Raw genomic sequence first — 13,817 nt, 5'->3', positions numbered from 1 at the left:
TTCGCTAGACCGGCGCTTTAACCAACTAAGCCACACAACAGGTAATGGTTCTGCGGAATAGAAAGCCAAACTGACTCCGAAGCCGCACCGTGAACACTCCTATTTCACAAACTCTTCTCTCTTTTCGGCTTAGATGCCAATCCACAACATCGGCGCAGAACCATTACCTGTTCTGTGGCTTAGTTGGTTAAAGCGCCGGTCTAGCGAATACGGAGTCGTGGGTTCGAATCCCACCAGAACGCGATTTTTTTCACAAATTTCATCTCTCAATTTGCCAATTAGCAACATTTCGTGCCTTCTAATTAAAAGTTTTTCCAGTATGTTTCAGATATACCAGCTAATCTGGTAAAATGCCAGTAAAATGGGCAATATGTATCATTGTACAACTAGGTGTTAAGTCATACAATTCACATAACTTTTTCCGTGTCTTCCCTTTCCCTCACAGATATGAAGCTCAAAATACGGTTCCTCCGGGCAACCGGGAGTACAACTTCCACGACTACTGCTGCCACCTGTGCGGGATCACAACCTATCGGAAGCGAGTGCGTGCGTTGCCCATCCGGGAATACCCCTTCGTGGCGAATCGAAAAAGCGACGGACTGCTGCTGGAGAACGGCGACTACGCAGTGGTCTGTCTCGATTGCTACGAAGGCTTAAGGTAAGGGTGGTCAGGGTCACCGTAACGCGGAATGAAGGAGAATTAAAATTGTGATTCCGATTCCGACTATCGTAGGCAACAATCGGCCGAGTACGATCGGTGGGGAGTGGCGATCGAGAAGCGGGAGTACAACTGGGTGGCCCAACCGCCACCGCCGGAGGACAGTCCGGATGTGTCTGTCGCCCGCCTGCCGAGCGGGGAACGGACCGATAAAGTCAATAAAAATGTAAGTCTTGTACCTAGTAGTTTCAGCTGGCAGAGGCTCCCTAACGATTGGTTTCTCTTCTCAGTCTCAAGTAGGTCTACGTCCAATACCAAATAAGAAGAACTGTTCTCCAAAGCAAGTTAGTAGCGATAAGCAGCGAGATGCACGTGAGTACTCATTTTATTGATAACTATTTCAAATATGATACCGTTTATTGGTATGATGATCGATTGCAGAATTCACAGAAGACATCGATGAATTGTGGGTCTGCAATCGTCTGAATGATGACAGAGGTATTAGCAATTTCGAATATTTCAGTTATTCTAACGTTAAATTCATTATATCACAACTGGAGATTTTGAAAATGAGTTATCGATTTCAAAATAGATCATTAATGGGTTAAAAAGTAGGTACTAATGGATTTAAAATATTGAATATTTTTATCAGTTTGATCAGATTTCAAACTCTTGGATCTTATTTGGATGCCTTTTCATCTACGAAAGATAAACCAATAATTCAATTCTGCTAAGATTTGCCCCACCTTTCACCTTGGGAGTTAAGTGGCATTCATAAAAAAAAATCTGACTCCCACCAAACCTTTGCTGCTCGCAGCCGCAGCCACAGCTACGTTTTTCTTCATCATTGAGCTGAATCCGCAGAAAAGTGTGAAATAACTTTTCTGCTTCTCTCGTGCCATTATAGCGTAGTGGAACCCCTTCTGTTACGGTATGCTGTGTTCTGCTGCGATGCATCTCTCACCTCAAAGCTTCCCACCCTGTATGGGGTCAAACGGGTCAAAGGGCTGGCGAGAGTGCAGCGGTGTGAAGGCAGGTTGTGTTTGGAAACCGAAAATGAACCCGAGGCGCAAACTTTGTGCTATTTCATACAAAATTAAAATAAACACGACAACCTGAAAAGTTAAGGATGTGCTCAAAAGTTTTCCATGGCACTCGGTGGGGGACAGATGCGTTATACAGCTCCTGTTCGTGTAGCTGAGTAATGTCCTTCCGATGGCGCTCCTGTGTGTGTGTGGGTGTTTCTTTCTGTCTGTGGAGATGTGAAGTTATTTAATGCTCCGTCGGGCGGACGGACGCTTTGTGGTAAAAAAGCGAGCGTGAGAGCGGCGAAAAATTGGTGGAAAAAGCGAGAACATGGGATCGCGAGAAAAGGATCAATCTGTTGACGCTCACTGCTGCGTACAAGTTTCGTTCACGGGGCAGACAAGCGTTTTTCACCTCTCATGAGGGTGGACTGGATGGAGGGTGGGTGGTTTGAAAGCTTGCACCGTCGAAACTGTGTGCTGTAATGGACGGTAATTTCCCAGAAAGGTGATATACATCAGCAATCTTCGGTGCTTGGGAACTTGCTCGTTCGTTCACTCCTTTTCGTTTTCTGTTCCTTTCTAACTGCGGAGAGCGTATCACATTTATAGTCTACCGGTTGGTTGTTACTGATACATTTGTCTGATATGGCATTTGTTCACACTGTGACACCATCTAATATAGTGAAAAATTGAGTTCACTCTCTACTTTACGCTTTTGCCGGGGTAAGTGATTTGCACGGTGGTGGAAAAGCTGATAAAAATGGACAAATTGTACAAATGGATAAATTTTATTAACAGAAGAAAGATTTATGATCTTTGCAGAACGTTCAGACTGTTCAATACAAAGCTGAACGGTTTGAGAAGATCTTATGTGACTTCTAATTCTTTGTTGCTATCAATCAGATTGCAATCATCACTTTCTTCCCATCCCCCACATTGACCTGCAATCTGACGTAGCATACGTCATTATCGTCTACAAAGGAAGATCATCAATACTCACAGAATGATGTATGATTCATCAATTTTTGAACGCTTTCCAAATGTTTCTGAAAATCTTCTTAGTATTTTTGTCAATGAAAACGGCTGATATAGGTGCAGTTACATGAGTGCCACGATATTGCACCGATCAAGCTGAAAAATTATAAATAGGATAACTGTGCTTATCATTGAGGTAATAGTCTAAATTAATTGAAAAAAAATATATCGTTTCACTTAATGAAGGTTTTTAAATCGTTGGTCAGTACTCGGTAGCTTTCCATTCAAATTTGCATGAAAAAATATGAAATCTATCGTTTCTCTCTGTTTTCGGGAAAGAATCGCAAGCCAGTTAAAGATGTCAGGGGCGTTCCAAAGAGTCTCAGGAGGTTTCGGGAGCTTCCTAGGATTCTTAAAAGTGGTTTAGGGGGCGTTTCAGGGCGTTTCAAATGCATTCCAGGGGGTGTCAAGAAAATTTCGGAGGGTATCGAGGAGTTTTGGTGGAGCTTCAGCGGGTTTCAGCAAGTTTCTGGGAATTTTGGAGGTGTTTCAGGGGTTTGAAAGGCGCTCCAGGGCATTTTCAGGGTGTTTTGGGGAGTTTCAAAGAGTTTCAGGGGTGTTTCAGGGATCCCAGGAGGTTTCAGTGACCTTCCAATGCTAGTTCCAGGGGGTTTGAGGAGTTTTTAGAGGCGCTCCGGTGTTGGAAGTGGTTTCAAGAGCATTCCGAAAGATTTCATGGGCGTTCCAGGGAGTTCTAAGTGGTCCCATATGGTTTTAAAGGGTGTCAGAGACGTTCCAGGGAGTTTCAGAAAATTTCCAGGTGGTTTCAAGGATTTCAGGAGTGTTACAGGGGGTATCAGAAGATTTCAGGGTGGTTTAGAGGCCTTCCGACCCCCTGAAATCACCTTAAACGCCTTGAAACCTCTCTCGAATCTCCTCTAAAACTCTCTTGAAACCCTCAAAGCCCCATCAGAAGCCGCCTGCACCTCCCAAAACCACTCAGGAACCCCTAAAATGTTTTGAAACACCTTGAGACTCCTCAAAAACATCCCTGACACCTACTAGAAAGCACCCGACTGAAACCTCCGCCCCCTGAAACCACACCTGAAATAGAAGCCTTGAAATGTCTTAAAACCCCTCTGAAGGCGCCCTGAAATTCCCTTGCAAGGCCTATGAAATCCCTCTAAACCCCCTAGAACTTCTTGAACCGCCTCGAAAACCTTTGAAACATCCCTGAAACCTCATAGAAGCATCTTTAAATTTCCACAAACCACATCAAAATTCCTCTGAAACTACCAGATTCCACCGGAAATCCCCGAAACTTCCTTGAAAGCCCCCCAAATTATCCTGAATGTCCCTTGCAAAGCCCATGAAATCCCTCTAAACCTCATTGAAAGCATCTTGGATGCTCCGGAAATCGCTCCGAATCCCCTGAAACTCCCTGGTGTCGCCGGAAACCCCTCTGAAACCTCTTTGAAGGCCCTCAAAATCCCCTTTGAATCCCCCGAAAACCCGTCCAAAATCACCCTGAAAAGCCATGCTACTCCATGTTACACCCTAAAAACCCTTGAAACTCCTCAGAAACATAATTGAAACTCCCTTAGAAGCCCTCTGGAACCCCTTCGAAACTTTTAAAACTCCTATGAATCTTACGAATGAAAATCTGACAAGATAATTTAAAATTTCGACGATCTGATAAAAGTTATGCCTCACACTTCAGAGAACCGTAGAAGGACTACAGTTAGAGTTATTTACACGCGGAAAGCAACGGTTAGCCCAGAAATTAAAACAACATCGAACAGGAGTGAGTAAATTCCTCGACTAGATTCCTGAGTACCCTTGGTTGAAGTCAGGTCTCTCAAAACTATTTTTAGGGAAATTTAATTATCAAAGCGAAATCATGCCTTGATTTCGGAAACGTTTAGGTGGACACGAATAGTAGGTATTTGTAGTTTTCCGCGTGCAAAATTTCTCATAGATGAACGATTCCAACTACAGTTTTCTGAAGTCAGTGCATGACTTCGGATAGGTCATCAAATTTTCCTAGGAAAGAGGCCTTTTTTCATTAACACATGATAAAATATGAGTTTATGTAGTGCAAAGAGGTTCCACATAGGTAAAACAAGCGAATACAGTTTATCTACAGCTCAATGAACTCAAGGCCTGACTTCAATTAGGCCATCCCTGGTAGTCAGGAATCTAGCCGAGAATGTTTTACTCCTGCTCGATGTAGTATTAGTTTCGAGGGCCAACCGTTGCATTCTCCGTGCAAAAAAAAAAACTCTCATTGTTAATCTACGGTTCTCTGAAGTCAAGGCATGACTTCGCTTAGGTCAAATTTTACTAGGAATAGTTAGAATAGAGACCTGTTTATTGACACATGATAGAATATGACTTTATGTAGTGCACAGAGGTTCCACATAGATAACACATATGATTACAGTTTATCTACAGCTCCATGCTCTCCAGGCCTGACTTCAATCAGGCCATCTCAGGTACTCAGGAATTAAGCCGAGGAATTTACTTAATACTGCTCGATGTAGTATTAGTTGCTGGAGCTAATCGTTGTTTTCCGCGTGCAAATTACTCTAACTGTAGTCCATCTACGGTTCTCTAAAGCCAAGGCACGACTTCAATCAGATCGTCTTAAATTTCTGCAGTTCGTTGATACACAGATACATTATACATTATACAGATTCGACAAATATTGCACACTTTAAAAACTCGCCAATTGTTGCACACTTCATGCAACAATTGGTGCAAATAAGAGCGATAAAACTATTGAAAATAATCTGTGCAGATTATTTCGAGTGATCATGTTTTGTAAGGACGGATTCGGACAATCCATCTAGGTCTACATAATCTACATAATAGTACTAAGTATTACAAAGGCAACACCTACCCTAAAGATGTCCCCGAAGACCTATGCTGCCCCCACTCGCATAACAGTCCCATCTTTGCTGGGTTTCCTTTTCATATGGGACTGTTATGGGAGTGGTGGCAGTATGGGGTCAATAAGGAAAAATATCTCGTGTTCAATGTCATTTGAAAACAACAATCGTAAATGCAGACTTGGATGGTTCAGAAATGTTGAATATCCCAAGAACTCAAAAGAAACCCATCACAATATCTCACATTCTAACCTACTATTTCAACTATCATGAGACAACGGAATATGCAAACTCCCCCATTGAAATACTTCGTTAAGACCCACTGGCCTTACGAGAAAATGTTGATTTCGTATATTTCCAAAACTAGAGTGTTGTGCAAGTAAAATTTGGTTGAATTTGGTTGGGAAATGAGCTGATTTTTTTTAATATTTATTTTGCAGCTGAAGTCAAACGGGTTAACCTTCATCCACTTCATAAAAAAAACTCTAGGATCCCGTGGACGCGGGATTAGTGAAATAATTTAATTTCGATTACTTGACATTCAGAAAATCATTTTGTACAATTGTATCAAAATATGACAGGAACTAGTTTTCTTGAAGCTAAAACTTATATCATATTTTGTTATAATATTGATCAGATCATAACAAAATAGGTTATTATTTTGATTAGACCTGTGTACTTTTTGTTACAATTTCAGTTATTTTAACATCATCCTGCACCTAGTTTATAACATAATATGGTCTAGAAAATTTTTATAACATCATAACACAATGTGTTATAAAATGTGTTGTGGCACAAACCCTCTACGTGAGCGGTTCTACTTCTAGTAGAACCTCCGTGTGTCCATGGCGCGGTACAGCTCTTGCATCGCTTCGCGACCTCGTTCTTCCTCCTGGCGCTTCTTCCTCCGGAAGTTCTGAGTTCTGCCTGTCTATAACGTGCCTAATTCACCCTCGTACGGTGTTGCAGCATTTTCGCCCATGCTGCATTTTCCTCGTTTTTCAACTGTTCACATTCGCCGTCGTACCAGTCGTTTCTGTTACCTATTTGGAGTAACGAAGCCTAGTGCTGCAGCCGAGGTACTACCTAAGCTGTTCTAAGAGTCCTAAGCTTACTGAATATCTTTGCTGAAGGCGCAATTATTCCTGCTTATCGTTTGAACGTTTTTGATGCTGGCGCTGTCTAGCGGAAGAATTTCGAACCAAGATTGCTAAATAGTTCTTAGCCTGCTTAAAGAAATTTTTCAAAGAGTTCTTTGGAGAACAATTTAACCACAGATACTTCCGAAAACCCATCAGGGATTTACCAAAGAGTTCCTCTATGGATTTTTCTATGGATTTCCCTAGGGATTCATCCATAGATTCCTTTAAAAATACCACCAAGGGTTTATCCCGGAATTCCTCTACAGTTTATCCAAAGATTCTTCCAGAAATTCCCATGTCCAAGTCCTTTTTTTTTGGTTAGATACTAAAATAGGACATTTTACCTATTCCAGTAAAGATATCGCAATTTCGAGGTCAAAAAAAGGTCTAGAAAAGTTCTGAAATGTTTTTTGAATGTTTGCTCTAGCATAAATTTCACTTTAACCCTTTGCACCACCCCTGAATATTACCGAAATTGCTCATTTTTGCACACTACACTTATTTCGACCAGTAGATCACTTTCCACTTGGAAAATCATATTCCGGGTATATTTTTCAAAATTAGCCCCACCCTACTGGATTAAGACACTAAGACGTTTAGATTTCAATTTATGGAATTTATGCACTATACCTAAGTAATGTTTTTTAGTCAAATAGACTAGAAGAGGTTCTTACAGCCATCATAAGACTAAAACAAAAGATATTAGGTTTTATGACGGTTTTCAAAACCTCTATAACACTAATTGGTACTCAAAATGATACTGGGGTAAGCATTGATAGATGCACATTAGCATTAGCTTAAGCATTAGCATTAAGCGAGTCGCACTAATTCGTAGGTGGTACAGTCCTAGATCGCTGTTATGAGGGTTGCCTCCTTCCCGTCCGAACCAAAGCCCAAAGATTATCTCTGACTCTTAGACAAGACTGACGCAATCCTCCAATGGTCCGGGCCACGTCTTGCGACTGCTGAGGAATGGGAAAGGATGGTTAATTTTGGACACCTACGAAAGATGTAGACAACTCTACGATCTCGCAGGCCTAGGTGTCTTAGGATTTGAATCAATAGATGCACATTGCACGCAAAACATCCTGGAGATTATATATAACACGGTGTGTCTGGTGGACAACATTATTTAAAAAAAATCGGTATCGCTAAAATACCCACCAAACGAAAGCTAAGGGTCCCACCTTTCGTTTGAGACTTAAATGAGAAGGTTCTATCGGCGGGTCTAGAGCAATTTTTTTTTTGAAATAGTGTGATATTTTTTGTATTTTCTAGAAGTAAAGTAATAACGAAAAACAGTTTGTCCATTGCCAACATGGCTTTCCGACGGAAGATTTTTTTATATGATGTTAATTAAACTTCCCACAAAAGCATAATAGTCCCATGTTAATAAAAAAAACCTGTAAACAGTAGTCAGTTTCGTGGTTATGGGCAGTAATGCTTAAATAATTGTAATAGTTTCAAGCAGGTGGACATGATGAGTTCAAATTTCAATTTACATGTGTACCGGATCATGCTCTAATACTCGTTATTGTTATTAAATCACCGTGTTCATCTCTATAAAACACCAAAAATTCGTATGCACAATATCAATCGCATCACTCACGAATCGCATTCGCTTGCGATGCGAATGTGGACGAATGAGTAATTTCCAAGTGTGGCTTCCCACCGTTCGCCGGAGTTTGCTGTCGTCGCTGACAAGCATACACACGTACTAAAGCGACAACCGTTCGCCGTTGACTGTCTTCGAATATGGAAGAAGATGAAAAGTGGAAATCAGGAACCCTGCTTATAGAATACATTTGACAAAACTTTCAATTATTTAAAGAATTTTATTATTTGATCTATTGAGCAATGCACGATATAAGCACAGACAAACAGACGTAACACTCTTTAATAGGGCTTGGCACATGCATTTAACGATGAATTCAAATTTCGTTTGATTTCCGCGATTCTTTCACCAGAGATGCTAATGTTCGATCGCTTTGATGTTTGCAAGTGTACACGTTGCTAAATGATACAAACGAAACTTACAGGAGACATGTATAAAAGTGTGCGTGTTAGGCAAACGTCAAATCGCCTCCCATAATGTTCGACAGTGTCTCGCGCGGTTCTACCAACAGGTGCATGCGTGTTCATGAAAAAGACAGCAAAAAAAATTAATGAATTTTCTTCAAGAGTTACGTCTTCTTGTCTGTGATAAGGGAATGGCTGTGTGTTCTAAATACCATGAATTGGCTAAAACTGCAAACTGAACATGTTATTGATACTTTTACTTAATAAACAAGTTCTACAAATCTCTAGGCACAAAACATTGCCAATTTATTTGACTGAGCTGTTTTAAGTGAAAAACATCCTTAAGACCACGATATAAGATCCTAAGATACTACAATTAATTACAAGACGACATACACTTTCCAGAATCCTAAGATGACCGCAAATCGATATTTTCTGGAATGAAATCTTTAAAACGCGTGTATTTCTAATGGGGCAGGTGGGTCACGGCACATAATTTGAGAAAGGCGGATGGACTACAATAATGGAGCAAAACTTAAATAAAAATTTCGTTGATTTATTTAGTTTTTTGGTAAAATAGGTACTTTTTCATAATATCTAATTGTTATCCGAGATTTTTTGTTCTCAAGGCCGTCATTAACATAATCGTCATCATTGAAAAATCTTAAGTGGTTTTCTCGTCCAATACTGATATTTTCGTATCAAAAATGTATTTACTGTACTGCTGCAGGAGAATAGAGTACAGTGATTACATTTTCAATGTAAACATGAAATCTCCCTTTTGCATCTTTAGCAGAACTGCAACTAGCACTATCTTTTTGCATCATCGGTAGAAGTGCTAGGTCTGCCGCGTTTGCTCTTAAATCAAGAAGAAACTGTAGTTCTTGCGGCACTACATATTTCGAAATTACAACAAATATCGATACTCTGCTTAGAAGACTCAAATTTATTTATACTCCAAAAGAGTAATTCTAAAGGGTATGATCTCATCATTGAACGAATAAACTTTAAATGAGTAATTGCGATATACTATCGTGGGATAATACCAACTTCTATATCTGGTATATGTATTTCAGAAAAAGTTGATTAATAATCTTAATAACCTGCAAATACAACTAAAAACAAATTGGGACTTTTCTATTTTATCCTTTCTTTTATTTGTATGCTCAGCCAAATTAAACAAATATCTAAAGCTGTGAATATCAACAACCTTCGATGATACTGATGGTTGCAGAAAAAGCGTCTTCGAACACAGCACGCACACCTCGGTACGGTTTTCTTCGTGACTTTATGATTTCATGTCATAGTTGTTTCTCTAAAAGTTTGGAGCAAAGCTATGTTGAAATTGAATTTCTTTTTTTTATGATTGAATACCTAATGCTATACCACACAGCAATCCTTGAAATTAGCGAAAAATGTTAATTGCTTTTGCAAGTGCCAGAAAGGGGCACGTAAAGCCTGTATCCGCAATAATCGGGACACAGAAGTACGTTAGTAGCTCTGTAATGAATCGGTAAAATTGGCCAAATAATTGACTGAGAACTCTTTGATGTATGTTTATTATTTGTGCCAAATTTCATAAAAATCGATGCATTACTTTTAACTGTAGATGAAAAACAAACAGACGTGGTTTTAAGCATTTTGTACAATCATGACCAATTTTCATTCGCATAGTAGATGGTTCTTTTACGCTACAGTTCAAAGTTCTGTGATGATAATTATGAAATTTCGTTAGCAGTTATGATACTTATAGAGACACTTTCTTGCAAAAAATCATCAACTTTGTCCAATTGGTTTGAAAGCTACTGGTGTTGATAGGGGTGAGTGTTAGTGAAAATTTTTCGTGTTTTTCATGTGCGATTTTGCCTATTCATAACTTTTGAATTTCTCTGCCAATTTTCATGAAATTTTCACAGAAGCTAGTTTATTATGTGTATATTATGCCTGCAAAATTTGATGATTATTGGTATAGTACTTTCAATAGTACAATCGAAACTATAAAGAGTGCTGACTAATTGCTGTCTGAGAGGCTAAAATCACGTTCTGTCCCAAAACATGTTTCGACTATAAAATTGTTGATAGTGCATCGATTTTTTTGAAATTTTGCCCATGCAACAAATGTAGATTGAGAGGTTTGTGTTCAAAATTTCAGCCATTTCTTGGGGCTGTACAAAATTCAATGGCGCACATTTTACTCTTTCGTTGCTACAACATAAAGTACTGCACCGATTCACATGAAATTTTGTAGGTGAAATGAACACATCTTAAGATGTTATTAGACAAATTTTGAGCAATTTTTATGTATCTATTGCAGAGTTATAGCTGTGTTTCTGTGTCCCGAATATTGCGGATACAGGCTTTATACCGGCCTATAATGGAACGTGGTCATTTTATCCGAGCTACTTTGTTGATCGTTATATTTTTATTGACATCCAAGCCATGGCCTACTACGACTGCAAAATTTTTCGAACATTTGGCATTGTCGATAAAAACGAGGAGAATGGCAGTCGCAATAACTTCTTCTACATGTCAATAAGGAGAAGATGGTTAACACATATACCTAAATATTGGTAAAATTCTATTACAACTCCCTTAAATATTTTTTTACACTTGTCTAGACAACATTTTGTATGGAAAATTTTGAGTATGTTTTTACCCGTTTACTCTATTAATATGATACATTACTAATGAGCGACCTCATACGAGCACATTAGGCTACAATCAAGGTTGAAAGGAAGAAAATGCAAGTCTAAGACGCATTCCACGCGTTACGTTTTGTGCGAGAATCAAACTTTTTCTTCCAAAAATTGATATGTTGTCATATACCAACCAGCATATCAAACGATCAGATTTGGATAGAGTTTGGATCAGTTTATGCTTTCTTATTGGGAATTGGACCTTTGTACTTCGAAATAAAACAAGAAATACAGCGTAACGGGACACCATCGCAAAAAATGACAAATTTTGACCGAACGCCAAGAAATTTGCTACTTTTCAGAAGCAGTTTTCAAAGTTTCAGGTACTATTAGAAGAATATAGGTAATTACCTTCATTTTGGTGCAAAAAGAATCAAAATCGACAGCAGGAGCCCGGAAATATCGTTCAATGAAGTTCAAAAACCGCGGTGTAGAAGTGCGTGGAATGTGTCCTTATAGTAATAAGTTTTTGAAAAAAAAAATGTTCTAGGACCACCGATAGAACTTTCTTGTCTTAGCCTCAAATGAAAGGGGGGACCTTCAGCTTTCGTTTGGTGGGTGTTTTAGCGATACCGATTTTTTTTAAATAATTTTGTTCTACCAGACACACCGTGATAATAGAGTTTGATGTTTAGAAATAATACTAACATAAAACGATCTCACCAATTGACAATTCTTGCATTTTTACACGATCAAACCGACATAACATGAACAATTCGAACATATTCGAACAGATCCACAACGTAATCGTGGAGCGGACCTGGTGTGATGGTTAGAACACTTGGCTATCACGCTGAGGACCTGGGATCGAATCCCACTCCCTACAAACTCACAAAATGTGAGTCCCTTCGGAAGGGAAGTAAAGCGTGGGTCCCGAGATGAACTAGCCAGAGTTAACAATCTCCTAAATACAGATAAAAAAAATAGATAAACGTAACGAAAAACATAAAACGAGCTCACCAGTCTGACTCAATCATTCCATAATCCATTTCAATACTGAAGGGTTTCAGCTTTAAATGTTGGATGCCATTCCAGCATTTAGAGCGCCAAACCTAATAATCTTCCCTTCCAAAAGCTCTCGGTATAAATTTACATTTCATTCATTTATTTAGTTCACATCAAATTCATGATAATACTGAATCAACAATTTGCCGCCATAATACTCGATTTGCAGCTGCAGCTCTCCATCCTCGGTCACGCCCAACACTCGCCAGATCACGCTCCACCTGGTCCGCCCATCGTGCTCTCTGCGCTCCACGCCTTCTTGTACCAACCGGATGGTTAGCAAACACCAACTTTGCAGGGTTGTTGTCCGGCATTCTTGCAACATGCCCTGCCCACCGTATCCTTCCAGCTTTGGCCACTTTCTGGATACTGTGTTCGCCGTAAAGTGCAGCGAGCTCGTGGTTCATCCTTCTCCGCCACACACCGTTCTCCTGCACACCGCCGAAGATCGTCCTTAGCACCCGTCGCTCGAAAACTCCGAGTGCTTGCAGGTCCTCCTCGAGCATCGTCCATGTCTCGTGTCCGTAGAGAACCACCGGTCTTATTAACGTCTTGTACATGGTACATTTGGTGCGGGGGTGAATCTTTTTTGTATAAATTTACATATAATGCTAATAGAATTGCTTATCAAATGCTTAAATGTATCCATCTTTGTTGGCAATGCTGATCTAAATCTTTTTTGCATTTCCTATGCTGATATAACATGCGGAAGCTTTCTTAATGGTTTATGCTCAGTGATTATGATGAACCTGGTGATTGTATACAACTTCTGCACTTGATAGCATGACTTCTTTTTTTTTGTAAATTCTGTCAATCGCCACTTGCATGAAGATTCTCTACTTCAGGATTTATTCCACAAAAACACCATGTACATCTACCATACCTGTTCATAAATTTCCCGAAAAGCTCATAAAATGCAAAGAAAGAAATAGCAGCAGTGTGTACCAACGGTGCGATTTTCTTTTCCACCCACCACAATTGCCATATCTCAACCAGTTTGTCAGTATGGTTGCATATATACAGGGACGAGGGGCATACAGACGGAAACACTCATACCACTTCACCCATCTCAACCACCCTTCATTGGTAGTAGTGGTACTTCCTGCTACAGACAGACATGCTGGGTGCCTTTTCTCGTAGGTTAGCGCTTCGGTTCACAACCGAGCAGCAGTAGCACCAGCAGGATACATATTTTATGTGACGTTATGGTGGCACCCCGTACACTTTATCTTGTCCGCCCTCCCCTGCTCCACGTCCCCCCTCGCACAGCAGTCTCCTCTAATCAAAGAACCGAGCGTGTGAAGAGTTTGCGCAAATTATCTAGAACATACAAATTACCATAAATTGAAGGAAAAACCACAGAACACGAAGTGGTTGTTGCACGAAACGAACTTGCTTGCTTG

General features: G+C 39.9%; 1 protein-coding gene across 2 annotated transcripts in view; it reads left to right on the top strand.

The window, feature by feature from the left end:
* The window catches only part of LOC109421746 (uncharacterized), a 200,347-nt gene that overhangs the window by 63,857 nt on the left and 122,673 nt on the right, over nucleotides 1-13,817 (top strand). For both annotated transcript variants that reach the window (XM_062860034.1, XM_062860033.1), the window contains exons 8-10: nucleotides 446-658; nucleotides 734-884; nucleotides 949-1,030. In XM_062860034.1, coding sequence (XP_062716018.1) covers nucleotides 446-658; nucleotides 734-884; nucleotides 949-1,030 — 446 coding nt within the window. The remainder of the gene's footprint in view (nucleotides 1-445; nucleotides 659-733; nucleotides 885-948; nucleotides 1,031-13,817) is intronic.

This window comes from Aedes albopictus, chromosome 3 (genome assembly GCF_035046485.1).
Source record: "Aedes albopictus strain Foshan chromosome 3, AalbF5, whole genome shotgun sequence".
Lineage (NCBI taxonomy): Eukaryota > Metazoa > Arthropoda > Insecta > Diptera > Culicidae > Aedes > Aedes albopictus.
This window is presented reverse-complemented; position numbering and strand designations above follow the sequence as displayed.